This window comes from Ovis canadensis, chromosome 15, assembly GCF_042477335.2.
Source record: "Ovis canadensis isolate MfBH-ARS-UI-01 breed Bighorn chromosome 15, ARS-UI_OviCan_v2, whole genome shotgun sequence".
Lineage (NCBI taxonomy): Eukaryota > Metazoa > Chordata > Mammalia > Artiodactyla > Bovidae > Ovis > Ovis canadensis.
The window spans coordinates 52,553,121-52,569,690 of record NC_091259.1 but is presented as its reverse complement, the minus strand read 5'-3'; the positions used below and the strand labels follow the sequence as shown (position 1 = coordinate 52,569,690).

Genomic DNA, 16,570 nt, shown 5'->3' with positions numbered 1-16,570 from the left:
ATACAAATAACTTTAAATTCTACAAGGGAAACCATCTGGTTTAAAGAGACCATTTTATGAGCTAATCCAGAAGTTCCAATGAAATTATGTGCAAGAAATCTGAGAATTTCAGTACAAGAGGCAACAATACTGGGAGGGAAAGAATGGTTTAACACACTTTATAGGAGTATGCAGCATACATTTGACAAGATTGAAACAAACCTTAAAAAAAGAAACCTTACTTTCTGACCTAGGAAGGAGCCAGGTCATGTCAATTAGCCCCCAGTAGTTTTTCTTCTGGAAACTCTTGAACATATTTTTGAGATTAGATCCCTGAAAGGGAAGAGCTAAGCTAAATGGAGCTTTCAGATATCCTCTGAGTTAGCTTGCTGAGACTCACCTGCAGAGATATTATGGGAAGAATCCTGTTGCTTAGATCACAAAGCAGCAGAAGCTTTACAACTACCAGCATCACTGATTTCAGTCCTTAGATTATCTGTACATCACGGATACCATCTCTGTCAGATGACAAGATTATGGATGGCAACACTGCTATTTATTTCCCACTCAAGGAAGTTCAGGTGCTTCCAGAAGTTATTTCCAAAGACTACATTCAAAGAGCACAGAATTTATTTGAAAAGATTTGTACTTGTAGGGGCAAAAAATGGTGGGTAAAGTAAGAATAAAACTTTTTTTTTTTTTTTTTGCTAATGTTCCTATCTTGGTGAATACACATTTTTTTTACACTGAATTTTTTTCTTGGAATAGTGTAATGAAATTTGTGAGTCTCAAATACTATGAATATACACTGAAATTTACTTAAGATATTATTTATTTATCTGCAGAAGAAGTCTTCATTACACAATGTTTATTATTAAAAGTCAGATTACTTTAAGACTACCAATGTGTTCTAGCCATTAATTTTCTCATGGCCTCTTTAACCTCCTTGTTTCTAAGACTGTAGATGAGGGGGTTCAACATGGGGATTATGACTGTGTAGAACACAGACACCACTTTGTTTTGTTCAGCTGAGTAGCTGGACTTGGGCATCACATAAATGAATGTGATGGTCCCATAGAACAGAGTAACTCCTGTGAGGTGGGACGTGCAGGTGGAGAAGGCTTTGTGCCGCCCCTCAGTGGAACGCATCTTCAGGACTGAGAAAAGGATGTAGATGTAAGAGAGAGCAATGATAAACACAGTGACTACAATAATTGAGCCAGAAGAGATGGCTGGCGTTATTTCAGAAGTAAAATCATGAGAACAAGAAAGTTTCAAAAGTGGTGAATAATCACAGAAAAAGTGATTGACTTTATTTGACCCACAGAAGGACAGGCTTAACAAATAGCCAGTAAATGTCCAAGCATTCACACACCCACCTAGATAGGAAGCCCCCACTAAGAGAATGCAGATTCTGGGGGACATGTGGGTGGAGTAGAGCAGGGGCAAGCAGATGGCCACATAGCGGTCATAGGCCATGGCAGCCAGCAGGAAGCACTCAGCTGTCCCAAATGTGACCACAGAACAGAGCTGAGCAACACAACCAGCAACACGGATAGAAGTTCCTTCCCTGAGGAAGCCCATGAGCATGACAGGTGTGACTGATGAGGAGTACCCAATGTCCACAAAGGCCAAATGGCAGAGGAAAAGGTACATTGGGGTGTGAAGCTGAGGGCTGCTTCTGATTAACATGATTATGCTGCTATTACCCATTAAGGTGACCAGATAGATTCCCAAAAACACAATGAATAAAATGGCACAAACTGTAGTATCCTCTGCTAACCCCAAAATAATGAACTCTGTCACAGTTGTGTAGTTTCCAGTCCCCATCTATACTGAGAATGGTGCCCACTGAAAGAAAACAAGAGGATATTAGAAGAAAATACTATAATCTGCATACTTACTTTTACAATAGCTATATAAGAAAATACCAGCATATATACCCACATGAAAATATTTGGGGAAAATGTTTTCACACATGATATCTTGCATAAGACTTGAAAATATAAATGTTCATTGATATAAGGCCAGGAATACTCAGAAAAATCTGTTTTTTTAACTTAACACATTCAAGTCACATTTGCATTGTGTAGTTGGTTTAGGTGGTCCATGAGGAATAGATTCTCATGAACACATCCTAGAGATGTCCACCAGACAGTATGAGCGACCCAATAACTATATCTTCTAAACCAAAGACATGATAAAAGGGAGTAGAAATGTTGGAATGGGCCAGGACCCATGGAAAAGAACAACTGTTGAAAATATGTGAGGTATCATTTCTTGTATAAAAGAGGATGAGCAACTGAATTTAAACAGGTATCACAGTTTTCAAGCACAACAAATATCCAGGAAGTTTGGACAGAGGCAGGATGTAGAACAAACCATGATCAAATCAACCTGGAGAGATTAAGTTTTGGAAAAGGAGATAGTATCACGTTAGGATCAAGTTATCTGATTCATGATAGTCAAACCAGGTAAAGGGAACCAGACACACTGATCAGATTACTCCAAAAGATTCCACAAGTGCCTGAGACTTTGCATAACCTGGGGCTATTGCTGTTAGCAAAAAGGTTCCAGCTTCCTACTTCCCACAGGTACCTAGCCCCTGTACCTGTCTGTGAATAGCACCTGTCTGAAAAATCACACCTTTAGGTCAGCTTCTAGGAAACTCTTTCCCTTATCAACTTGTTTGAGAAAAAAATGAAAAAGCAAGAAAAGCATGAGAGCTTTCTCACCATCACAGAATGCTAAGCTTCAAAATGCAGTCCCATCCATTCCATCTCTCTCATTTTATAAAGTTAGAAACTGAGATCTAAAGAAGTTGGGTAACTAATTTTAGGTTAAATGTCTTTCTTACAACTGAGCTGAAGTCAAATTTCATTCCTGGAGCCTTCTAACTCATTACCACACTGATAAAACACAAATATTTTCTATACTTTCTAAAGAAGAACATAGACTATCAGAATGTATATTTGGTTCATTTATAAATTCAAAAAGTTTTTCAATTACATTAATACATAGGTAATATATTTACTCTTAAAAGGATGACTTTGAAATCTAGTAATTCATATAAATAAATGCCTGCAAGGTAATGACAACTCTGTGAGGCAGATGTGTACTCAGTGCCCCGATACAGAAAATTGACATGCTCATGTATTCAACTGGACTATTAGGGGTGTTTGTTAGGTAAGAAATCAAATTTAACTAGGATTTCTTTTGGAGAGCAATAAAAGAGATAGGTATGATATTTGAGGGTAGAGAGTGAAACCACCATTATTTAAGCAGAGCATTTAAGATGAATGAGTACATGAGATGGGTAAAGCCAACAAAAAAATGTCAGGCCCCTAGGGAAATGCTTTCATTATTCTACTAAAGAGAATGAGCTAGAAAGACAGGAGATGATGATAGTTACAGTTTGAGATGCTTAAATGAGATCAAAAGCTGCAGTTATTGGCAAATGACACTGTCTAGTAAATCAATGGAATGACTGGATACAGTAGGGAGAAAAAGAAGATCTTTGGAGGGGAAATCAAGAAACTAAGGGGCCGTAATGTTCAAAGGATCTTCTCTATGAAGATATTAAAATCACAATTCTTGTCCATCAGTAATTGTGACCGGGATACCACTAAGAGAGGCAGAGCAAGCCAAAGCCAAAAACTTTCCAAGGATGAGGAAACATAATGCTAGTTAGTAGGTGATTGCAAAAAGGTGGAGAAGGATAAGGAGGATTGGTTATAGAGTCTGATGATGTAAACTCAACTATAAGTGTTTGTAATCCAAAGAGAAACAATGTCTGTAAGTGGCAGTGGAGGAGAAGGAATACCATCCTCTACCAGGCCCAGGGGAATTAAGAGTAAGAGAAAAAACGTACATCTCTTAAGAAGACTGTAGAGGAAAAAAAAAATGTCCTCAGGGTTAGCTTAGCAAAGCATTAATATCTATTGAAAAGAAGAGTGAAGGGAATGGAATGCTCTAAAGAGATACTGAAGACATGAGATTTTGTTGATAATTGTAAGTACAAGAAACATAGGAAAAAGGCTTCAGGAGTTAAAGAGAGATGGAAGCAGGACCTCTTGATTCAAGAGAAAATAAGGAGACTTGAAAATAACCTTTCTTAACTCCAGTAGAATGAAGTTAACGTTCAAAGATCAAGTAAAGAAGATAATTTGAAAAAATAATGGATAGATCTGACTATGTTGTGTTTAACAGCTGAATGAACAAAAAAGGTAATGAAGGCTATTCCCAAAACTGTGGAGGAGAGGTAATGGAGAAAATCAGAGCCTATTTTGAATGTCAGCGATGGCATGGACCAAAGCATTCTAAAGATATGCCATGAGATTTGCAGCCATATAGGCCTGGAATCAGATTCTAGCTTTACCACTGATTATCTATGGAATCTTAGACAATTTATATAAGTTTTCAACCCTTCATTATTTATTTGTTTCTTAAAAAATACTTCACATGATTCTTGTGTTAAATAAGATGATATATGTAATAATACAAAGTACTGCTCATATAAATAAGTGGACTTAAGAAAGGATTATTTCTTTGAAGTAACCCAAATCTTAAGTTCTAATACAAAAATGAAAAACGAATATTATTGTATCAATAGAAAAGGAAAATTATTACCTGCAGATGATTATACCTCAATGATAAGGACAAATGTCAAAAACTCATTGTAAAGCAAGGCTATATTTATGAGATTCAGGGTCTTTGGGGATGTAATCCCTTGAGTACATTACTTGTTTGTGAAAATTTCACTGGAAATCTATCAGGACAGAGAAAATTTCAGGTATACCTGCTCATGTAAATATGTGTCATCTCAAGAATATCTACAAACACTTCTTGTCTGTTCATTAGAGTTTTCAAAGTGAAAACTTTTGATGCATTTCTAAACTAATTCTAACTGTATTGGAACATGCAAGAAGAAACAAAGATACAGTGTAGGAGATGTAATTTCAACTCAAAACAGAAATTCTTCTGGGAAAAATAAGTGCTTGTGTGTGCATGTGGTGGGGGTGGGGGGTTTGGCTGTGGCTAGGCAGTGAATATCAAACTAATATGAAAAGGAGGGACTCAGGATTCTCATGGGACTTGGTTTAAAACAGTTAATATCACCTGTGATCGCCTAAAATAAAGTACCCACTGAAGGCAAGTCTTTTGATGTTACAATACCCTAGACAGAATGAAGAGTTTCAGAAATTCACTTACAGTGGCGTTGGATCATCTCTTCTAATCATTCTAGAAACCTTATGGAGAATTACAGATTCATATTTGTTAATCCTTTGCCTAAATAATGGAGTGAAACCAAGAGCTATCAATGACTAAGTTGTAATTCTTAGAGCAAACATTCAGTTGTTATATTACAACAACTGAGTTCAACATCTCTGTAGATATATAAGGTGGAATTTAAACTTTGATCAGAAAATAATAGAAATGAGGATATCCTGGAAGGTTTTGATGACTCAAATTACCCTGAACCTCTGACTCTCCTGGAGAGTTTGCCAGCCAAAGAAACTCCTCTTTGCCTGTATGATGAGGCTGCTCCTAACTTGTTTGAGGACACTTTAATGACTTCACCTGAGGAAGTTACCTTTCGAGGTAAATAAAAACTCCTTATGCCTCATCCTTAGTTGTTTCTTTTTCTTTTTTTTTTAAAGCTCCCAACATACTCAGGAGACATTAAATCAAAGCTGAGAATATAAGATTTACATATCAAAGAATTTTAATATTTTCCCAATTTATTTCATACTAGTGTATAGAAATGGTATGAAGGTACCAAACTGAGGGAAGAATATACTATTAGAGTATTTGGATTTATGATATACAGTTGACCCTTAAACAAAGCAGGGGTTGGGAGCACTGATTTTCCATGCAGTAGAAAAATCCATTTTTAATTTATAGTTGACCTCCCTATATGAGGTTGGGTTCCTTAATTCTGCAGTTCTGGATTCAACCAACCATAAGTCATGTGGTATTGTAGTATTTAAAACTGGAAAGAATCTGTGTATAAATGAACTTCTACAATTCAAATCTGGGTTCTTCAAAGGTCCACTATAGTCGCAACCACCAGAGATTCTAGATATGTTAACTAGAATATGTGGACATGCTTCTGTTTGTTTAGTTGGTTAACTAGAACCTAAACTGAAGGATTCCCTGAGTAAACTGAATTTGGAAGCCAGAAAAAATTGCCTAGTATATGCAGAAGTAATCAAATGTTTGGAAAGATATGTAAAGGTGACCTGAGTGTATCATATGCAGCCCATTGCCCGTGTATGCACCTTCCAAGAAGAGTTGAGAAGCATCTTCTACTCCACGACACTGAGAAATTCATTGGTGAAGGAACATAGTTATTTTTAAGAAGAAATGAAACAGCTATTGTCTGTAGCCCAAAGATGTGGGTGCATTCATGTTAAGTCACTTCAGTCATCACTGGCTCTTTGCAACCTTATGGACTGGAGCCTGCCAGGCTCCTCTGTCCATGGGGATTCTCCAGGCAAGAATACTGGAGTGGGTTGCCATGCCCTCTTCCAGGGGATCTTTCTGACCCAGGGATCAAACCTGCATCTCTTATGTCTTCTGCATTAGCAACAGATTCTTCACCACTAGTGTCACCTGGGAAGCCCAGAGATGTGGGTGGGAGATATCAAATTAGAAATAAGATCAAATTTTGCATACCATATTATAAATAATTGCCTTATCAAAATTGATGTGGTTGCTACCACTTTGATAAGGCAATTATTTATAATTTGGTATCCAAAACATCTGGGATCTTCAGTTCAGTTCATTCACTAAGTCGTGTCCAACTCTTTGCAACCCCATGAATCACGGCACGCCAGGCTTCCCTGTCCATCACCAACTCCTGGAGTTCACCCAGACTCACATCCATCGAGTCGGTGATGCCATCCAGCCATCTCATCCTCTGTCGTCCCCTTCTTCTCCTGCCCCCAATCCCTCCCAGCAGCAGAGTCTTTTCCAATGAGTCAACTCTTCACATGAGGTGGCCAAAGTACTGGAGCTTCAGCTTCAGCATCATTCCTTCCAAAGAAATCCCAGGGCTGATCTCCTTCAGAATAGACTGGTTGGATCTCCTTGCAGTCCAAGGGACTCTCAAGAGTCTTCGCCAACACCACAGTTCAAAAACATCAATTCTTCAGCGCTCAGCCTTCTTCACAGTCCAACTCTCACATCCATACATGACCACTAAAAAAATCATAGCCTTGACTAGACGGACCTTTGTTGGCAAAGAAATGTCTCTGCTTTTCAATGGGAACTTCAGGGGTAGCTAATTAAGCATGGCATTCTTAAAATCATGGATAGACAGCCCACCCACTAATGTTTTAGGCCCCAGAATTCCATTGCAGTTCACCAATCAGAGAGTGCTTATTAGAATCTTGTTGTAAGTGGAACTTTGACCTATTTTCATCTCATTGTGGGCCCAATATCACCCTGATTTATTATACATAAATAACTGAAATACATCTGTGCAACAACTGCCAGAATCTCCCCTCACCCCATTTAGTTTTCCAGTCCCTGGAAAAAGGCTATTTCACTGCAAGATCCAAGTGGAGACTCCTGAAATCTACTTCTCCCAGCCAATATGGTAAATCAAAGGAACATTTCTTTCTTCTGGGAAATAAGAGATAAATACATCCATCAAAGATGCAGTGTAAGACCCTGGAAGTATTGCTGAGGCAGCAAGATCCAGTTTCTGGGGCAGCAGGGTGGTGTCTTTCGTGTCCAGCATGCAGCAGTGGTTGCACTTACAATACATGCCGAGGTCCTAAAGTTGAGCAGCAACTCTAGAGGGGTGCTCACTTGCTCAATTCCTTGCAGGGGTTTGGGGCATAGCTTTCAACCGGATACTACTGTCTTCCTGGTGGCTCTTGATCTGCTGAAAATATAGGGAGTCTATTTTTGTTGCTTACAATTGAAAATTTGTCACTGGTTCATATGCATACAATATTAGCATTATTTTTGCAAGTTAGAAATGCATGAGAAGAGCAGCAGTATTGCTCACTGGAACAACAAAATTGATGAGAGTTTTTATTTAGATGGCATTCATTGAAATAACATGGCTCAGACGGTAAAAAGTCTGCAAGACAGGAGACTTGGATTCAATCCCTGGGTGGAGAAGATCCCCCAGAGAAGGAAATGGCTACCCAATCTAGTATTCTTGCCTGGAGAATTCCATGAACAGAGGACCCTGGCGGGCTATAATTGAGCAACTAACATTTTCACACTTTCATTGAAATAACACCATTACATATGTAAATATGATAATATAAATGAAAATAATATAATGTAGATGACATCAGAATAGTGTTAAGGAGAAAGATCTAAACTCTGGGCTCAGATTACTTGTTTCAAATTCCACCTCAGCCACTCACTTGCTTTGTAACCTTGGCCAAGTTACTTAACTCTAAATACTCATGTTCCTCATCTATGTAATAAGGCAATGGCACCCCACTCCAGTACTCTTGCCTGGAAAATCCCATGGGCGGAGGAGCATGGTGGGCTGCAGTCCATGGGGTCACTAAGAGTGGGACATGACTGAAGCGACTTAGCAGCAGCAGCAGCAGCAGAACTGTTAGAGATTAAGTGAGATAATATCTGGAAAAGGCTTAGAATAGTGTCTAACACATGGCATGTGCTTAGTCTCTGTCGTGTCTGACTCTTTGCGACCCTGTGGACTGTAGCCTGCCAGGCTCCTTGGTCCATAGGGATTCTTCAGGCAAGAATACTAGAGTGAGTTGCCGTGCCCTCCTCCAGGGGATCTTCCCAACCCAGGGATCGAACCCAGGTCTCCTGCATTGCAGGTGGATTCTTTACTGTCTGAGCCACCAGGGAAGCCCAAGAATACTGGAGTGGGTAGCTTCTTCTTCTCCAGGGGATCTTCCCAACCCAGGAATCAAACCAGGGTCTCCTGCATTGCAAGTGGATTCCTTACCAGCTGAGCTACCAGGGAATCCCAACATATGGCAAGTACTCAGTAAATATCAGATACCATTAACATCATGAAAACAGCAACAGTAACACAAGAAACTTTTATTTATTTATTTAAATTTTACTTTTACTTTATTTTGCTTTACAATACTGTCTTGGTTTTGCCATACATTGACATGAATCAGCTACGGGTGTACATAATAAATTTTAATTAGTTTTAGCTTCTCAACAACCCACTGAAAAGCACTGATATAATCCCCACTTGACAGATGAGGAAACAGAAGCAAAGAAAGGTTAAGTAATTTGCCTAAGATCATATGATTAGTAAGGGGATGAGCTTGGACTCCAACCCTGAGTAGTATGGTTCCAGAATTTTCACCCTTAGTCACAAAACTATAATTAATTTACTACTGCTACTACTACCTACTACCTGCTACTCTTATTTTTTGTTATCATTGTTGTTCAGTCCTACTAACAGCTGGCTCTGATTGAAATCATGGCTGACATCATATTACAGTCATAAACAAATATATTTTCAAGCTCATTAGAGCAATGACTTACTTTAGATGTGAAAGTTGTTTTCCTGAAGCCAGACTTGGGTTTGGATTAGTCAACTCAGAGTAAATGGTTTTAATGACTCCTTGGGGAGCAGAGCAGCCTTCCCTCACAGACAATTTTAGAGACCATGCAAGTCTGAAGATTAGTCCAGGGATTCACATCTCCTATATCTGGAACTGAAGCTGAGTTGCAAAATTGAAGACTAGCCCCAGAGGACTCATAGGTGAGACACCATCTCTGCCTCCCCAGTAAATACATCTGCAAACCATGCCGCATCCCCAGATAATGGGGGCATTTCATTACTCTTATCCCCAGAGTTCAGGGGATGTCATTAATTCTTAAATATATATATGTATTCAAACAGAAATATACATACTAGAGAAATACCCCTTCTTCCCCTTTGGGGACTGAAACTACCTAACTTTTTGAAATTTAACAAAATTGGCATTTTAAATAAAATTTCTAAAATCTCTACTAATTGCTTTGCCGATGACTAGTGAGTAGTGTCTGAATCTGTAGCTTGCCCCACCACTGAGAAGGCTACTGGTCAGGTTTCATTCGAGGGTCAACAGGCTTCAAAACAATCTCCTAGATGAGACACATCCTGAGCTAAAGTGTGTTATAGAGTATGTTGACAAAGTAAGTTTGAAGCTTTACAAATTAAGTACTTGGGGGAGAACCATCCAAACAAATAATAGTGCAATGATAAATGCAAAAGCAACATGAAATATGTGCAAAAAAAAAGAATTAAAAAATTTCAAGTCGGACATAAGTAAGTACCTGGACAGACGCAAAAAGATCTTTTTATTCAACTATATGCATTTGTGAATAAGTTAAAATAAATCAGAAAATAGAAGGGAGACAGTTATAGAATCTACTACATAACAATAGCTTTAAAACATGAATAAGTTAATTAATGCTACAGTTATAGGTATTCAGTTGGTCAATAAAGTACATTTTTAATACAAAGTCTTATTGAAGTGAGCAAGACAAAAAGGATGTGAGGGTTCAGTCTAGCAATAGATGTTTTATAATCTTTGAATGTCTTTGTGGAAGGAGGACACAGCTAGAGTATCAGTCAAATATCGACGTCTTATTATCTTATCATTCATTCATTCATCTTTATTCCTTTTATCATTATACTTTAAATTGTATGACATCAAAAGTACCCCATGCCTGTTATATTTTAATATCTTAATTATATCAAACCTTAATGTATACCAGAATTCCTTCCATTGTACCCTTTCATAAGCCACCCTTTTATCAGGACATTTTTATTCTTCAAAAATCAGTTGCTAAAATTAGGCTCAAATATAAGGTATGGTATTATCAGAATGTATGCCTACAGTGTAATTCAACGGAGGGGATGAGAGAAAGAGGACTTGCTAATGTTTGTGGTGAGATTAAAAGGAGGAAATATAGCATTATGGTGATTGTACACACTAACAATGTGAGAATTGTGTTTGCAGAACTAACACCAAAAATGAGCTGAAAGCAATCTGTTTACATCTAATCTCAGTCTCTCTGATTACTCATGATTTTCCTCAGTTTCTGCTATTTTCTTATTTTTCCCCCCAGATGAAAAAAAAATTCATGAACAAACAAAATAACTGGAGAAATTCTGTGCACTAGACTGAAGCACCTCCTCTCTGAGTTCTAGAAAATCAAGAACATCAAAGGTCCCTCTCTGTGTTTTTCTTAGCATTGAATGACATCATTCTTGCCTGGAAACTGGAGACAATCCTGATTACTCCAATCAGACTGGAATTTATCTTGCTCCTTGCACATTTTAGTCTATATAGCAGGCTGTCATTCTCTCAGGGCACTGCACAGTCTCATCTTGCAGAGGAGTGCAAATGCCTTTCTTTTTTCTGAAGATTGAATTTGTTCACTCAAATGCTAGCACCAACATTTCTTCTAGGCCTGTTTAAATTTTGGTCACACCAGGAGAAAATTAAAAGTGGACATTCTTAGTTGCTTCACTTATTCCACACTGTATTAATATGGGAACATTTCATCAAGGGAAATATAAATGTGTAATAAAACTTCAAACCAAATGCAAGCAGAACATCAGCTCCCCTAGGGCAGACATGGTAATTCAGAGCACCCACTAACTCACAGTTCAGCAAAAGAATCATCAGGTTCATATGGGTTCCTGACTGTGGTTGAACAAAGTATCAGTGGTTTTGACACTGACACTTTAAGAGTTAAATTACCAAGATTCTTTCACTCCTACAGAAGGCTCCTTCTCAAAGTGTATCCCAAGCTGAATGCGTGAAAAACATGTGCCCTTTCCTTTAACACAAGTCCTTCCTAAAAACTGGAATTAAACTCATGACCCAGCGGATCCTTAAAGACACTCTTCTCTTCTTTAGAACCTCACTGGTGACTATCTGATGTTCCCAGACTTAGAACTTTTGTTTCCCAATTTTGCTGAGCAATACAGCATAGTGTAAATTCTGACTCAAAAGGACCACAGTCAGTTCTCCTCAGCTCTGTAAGACCTACAGCATCAGTTTCTCTCCTTATCTTTTCCCTGATAGGCATTCTACCAGGTGACGAGCACAGTGTCATTTGCTTTATGCAAGGATAGAATTTAGGAGGGCTGGTTGACTTTCCCCTCAGATATTCCATCCCTACAATTGGCTTATTATGAAAAGAAAATTCCTTCAGAAAATCAATTCTCAGTAAACATCCATTGATTATCTAAACTGGGACTAGACATGAAATGTGATCCTTGGCAGTAGTTTAGCTGACCCTCTACCTCTATCCCTTACTCCAGCTCTCTAAGTCACTATTCAAGATAGATGTGCATAGATGTCCCATTGCTTATTGTCAGGGTAAGCTGGTTGTGATCAAATATGGCATTTGATCATGGACTTCTTCAATTAGCAAATCAAACTTACATACTCTATACTGGAGATAGTCTAGAAATTCTCCCCTTTAAACCAGAATCAATAGTTACAGATTTACCTGCTACCAGGTCAAAACTGACCAGGAGAGGCCACTAGCACCATGCCACCGGGTCTGTCATGAACACACGTCTGTAGCTGCTTCCTCCTCTTTGGTGTGAGTCAATGGACTTGAGAAATGCTGAGGGATGGAAAACATAGGTTTTAATTGGAGAATGCTCTCACCTTAGCCCTGCCTTGCTTTGAATACTGAGGTTGGGGGCAATGTTCTTTGCAGCAGTACTTCAACAGCTGTGTTAAATCACTGCAATTAATGACCTAGAGTATCCGGTTCTAATATCTTTTTCCCTAGTGACCATGAGGAAAGACCAGATACATTAAAACACTGGCCTGGCTACTGCCCCAATTTCATTCCAGAGCAGAATGGGGAAGAGAGAAAAAATGGGAAGGAGGCTTATGGGGCCATTAAACATTTAGTCACTGACCTGATTTTGAATGGGCTTCCCTGATGGTTCAGATGGTAAATAATCTGCCTACAACATAAGAGACCTGGGTTCGATCACTAGGTCAGGAATATCTTCTGGAGATGGAAATGGCTACTCACTCCAGTTCTTGGCTGGAGAATTCCATGGACAGAAGAGCTAGCGGGCTATAGTCCATGGGCTGCAAAGAGTCAGACATGACTGAGCAACTGACAATTTCACTTCACTGGTTTTGAATATGATTTCATTCCTTAATTTGATTCAACACAAAATATGTAACAAGAAAAATGAAAAGTGCTTTTCTCTTCACTACAAAAGGGGAAAAATAAATATGCCAGCTAAAACCATCTTTTCTTTGCAAGCAAAAATGTCCCATATGTGATTCCTAGTCACACAACCTTTGCATAACCTTACTTAGTCCCCTATAAAACCCTCACTAGGCTCCCACCCCAGCCACAACTTCAAGGCCATCCATCCATTGAAGATGTCCTTCCAAGAGCAGGAAGCTTATCTCCAAGTATCACACCAAATCTTCTGGACTTGCAAGTCATCTTAAGAACATGCACCAAAGCATCATAACCCGAGTCATCATTAGTTACCAGGATGATTCAGGATTTTAATTCCCAAAGGTAGTTTAAATCAAATGTAAAATGTATTCCAGAAACTCTATATAAACAATTCCCTTGGTACCCAGAAAGTGGTGAAATAACAGGAGATAACATACTCATTATACTTTATAAATACTCACACTTTATGGATGTGGAACACAGAAACCAAGCCTTCCAGTCAGACATGAAGAAGCTCGTTCCTCCGATTGGAAATGCTCTAAGTGGACCTTTCCAGGGCATTAGGAATCCTGACTGATTGTCTGAGAGGTACCGGTAAGTAGTCTTCACTCCCAAGGCTGTTGTAACACAAACTATATAAGGTAGTCAAGATAAGAGTGTCAGTTCTGGGACTGGACAGAATGGGGCTTTGGGACAGGGGTGTTTTGCTTCTGTCAGAGAAGCAAATGGGGAAGGATTGGTTGACTCTGTCTGGGAAAAGCTGGGGTTTTTATTGGTGTGTTAATCTATGAGGAAACCTTAGCAGAGACCTGACAAGCTCATGAAAGCTATGAAATCGCACACAAAATTTTATGTGAGTGAAACTTTCCTAGGAAGCGATACTTAGCTTTCATCAGATTCTCAAAGTAGCTCACGTGCCCCTACTTCCCAGGGGTTAAAAATATTTCTTAATTGTTTGAATTGTTCAAACAAAGAAAGGAAAAACACAATACTCTGAATTATTAAATTTCAATGTATCAGTTAAACACAACAATAAATGTTAAAAGTGTCTGAGCAAACTAAGAAGTATTACTGAACTCATCTACCATACCTAAAATTGTCTCATTAGGAGTCTAAATTTAAAAAAATAATAATAATAAAACATAAAAATACAAAACATAAAAATATTGAGGAATCATAAGTGGGGAGGCAGTATGGTTTAGGCTGAGAGCTCTGGAATCAGCCTCAGTTCTGTTCACTTGCTCAGTTGTGTCCAACTCTTTGCGACCCCCATGGAATGCAGCACTCCAGGCTTCCCTGTCCATCACCAATTCCTGGAGGTTACTCAAACTCATGTCCATTAAGTTGGTAATCCCATCCAACCATCTCATCCTCTGTCATCCCTCTTTCTTCCCGCCTTCAGTCTTTCCCAAAATTAGGGTCTTTTCAAATGAGTCAGTTCTTCGCATCAGGTGGCCAGAGTACTGGAGTTTCAGCTTCAATACTGAAGCTGAAAGGAGTGGATAGGATGGACTCTGGGTGGACACAGTCTTTCCAATAAATATTCAGGAATGATTTCCTTTAGGATGGACTGGTTGGATATCCTTTCTGTCCAAGAGACTCTCAAGAGACTTCTCCAACACCACAGTTCAAAAGCATCAATTCTTCGGTGCTCAGCTTTGTTTAGAGTCCAAATCTTACATCCACACATGACTACTGGAAAAACCATAGATTTGACTAGATGGACCTTTGTTGGCAAAGTAATGTCTCTGCTTTTTAATATGCCATCTAGGTAGGTCATAACTTCTTTTCCAAGGAGTATGCATCTTTTAATTTCATGGCTGCAGTCACCATCTGCAGTGATTTTGGAGCCCAAGAAAATAAAGTCTGTCACTGTTTCCATTGCTTCCCCATCTATTTGCCATGAAGTGATGGGGCCAGACGCCATGATCTTCGTTTTCTGAATGTTGAGTTTTAAGCCAACTTTTTCACTTTCCTCTTTCACCTTCATCAAGAGGCTCTGTAGTTCTTCGCTTTCTGCTCTAAGTGTGGTGTCTTCTGCATATCTGAGGTTATTGTTATTTCTGCCAGCAATCTTGATTCCAGCCTAACTTGAATCAGCTTAACTGTTTTCAAATTCTGGCTCAGCTGCTTTGCAAATTTGGAAAAACTGCTGAACATTTCTGTGTAACAATTTCCTCATGAAGAAAATAGAAGAAATAACCATTACTCATTAAACAGAATGATACATGTAAAAATAATCAGTCTCAGCACATTACAAATATTCAAATAATCATCAGTTATTATTAGCCAGTTTGAGAGTAATCAAACCACAATACTCAGTATTTTATTTTTTAAAGTGATCGTAAACTTTCTCTTTGGGAGAAAATGATGAGTCAAACATTCATTATTAGATTTTTTTTCTGGAATTTATCATCAGGTGTAGCTCTATATTCTAAGAAGTAATAGACTAAATATTAATGTTATCTATAAGCCTCAATCTTAATTGCCCTTGAAGAAAATCAGAGAGTGTACTGGGTTGAAAACTATTAAGAAAGAATATCCAGTTAGAAATTTTTTTGAATGCAGACAAGCATCTCCATAGGATAAATAATGATTCAATATTGAGCTAATGGAAAAGAAAACTTTAAAAATCTAGAAATTAGAATAGAATGCATTAACCATGTTTTGGAAACTTCAGCAGCAAATATGCAATCATTTCTATAACAGCTAACATGTTAAAAACCTTCTATAACACAAGAGCTGTTGAATAAACCTGGAGTCTGCCCATTGGCTTTTTGGTTTCCTCCAGAGTTATTAAACCCTGCCATTACTCAGTTTGAATTGAGAACCGTCATAGTACTTGTCCACCTGACCTGCCTCTTGAGAATCCTGTATGCAGGTCAGGAAGCAACAGTTAGAACTGGAAATGGAACAACAGACTGGTTCCAAATAGGAAAAGGAGTACGTCAAGGCTGTATATTGTCACCCTGCTTATTTAACTTCTATGCAGAGTACATCATGAGAAAAACTGGGCTGGAAGAAGCACAAGCTGGAATCAAGACTGCTGAGAGAAATATCAATAACCTCAGATATGCAGAAGACACCATCCTTATGGCAGAAAGTGAAGAAGAATTAAAGAGCCTCTTGATGAAAGTGAAAGAGGAGAGTGAAAAAGTTGGCTAAAACCTCAACTTTCAGAAAACTAAGATCATGGCATCTGGTCCCATCACTTCACAGCAAATAGGTAAACAGTGGAAACAGTGGCTGACTTTATTTTTCTGGGCTCCAAAATCACTGCAAATGGTGATTGCAGCCATGAAATTAGAAGACACTTACTCCTTGGAAGAAAAGTTATGACCAACCTAGACAGCATATTAAAAAGCAGAGACATTACTTTGCCAACAAAGGTCCATCTAGTCAAGGC

The 16,570-nt window shown here is 38.5% G+C and overlaps 1 protein-coding gene across 1 annotated transcript; it reads right to left on the bottom strand.

Annotated features, from left to right (window-relative positions):
* Window positions 1-876: 876 nt before the first annotated feature.
* LOC138420525 (olfactory receptor 5P80-like) lies at window positions 877-1,809 on the bottom strand. The gene has a single exon (XM_069553761.1). The coding sequence runs from the start codon at window positions 1,807-1,809 to the stop codon at window positions 877-879; it is 933 nt and encodes a 310-aa protein (XP_069409862.1).
* Between the last annotated feature and the right edge of the window lie 14,761 nt (window positions 1,810-16,570).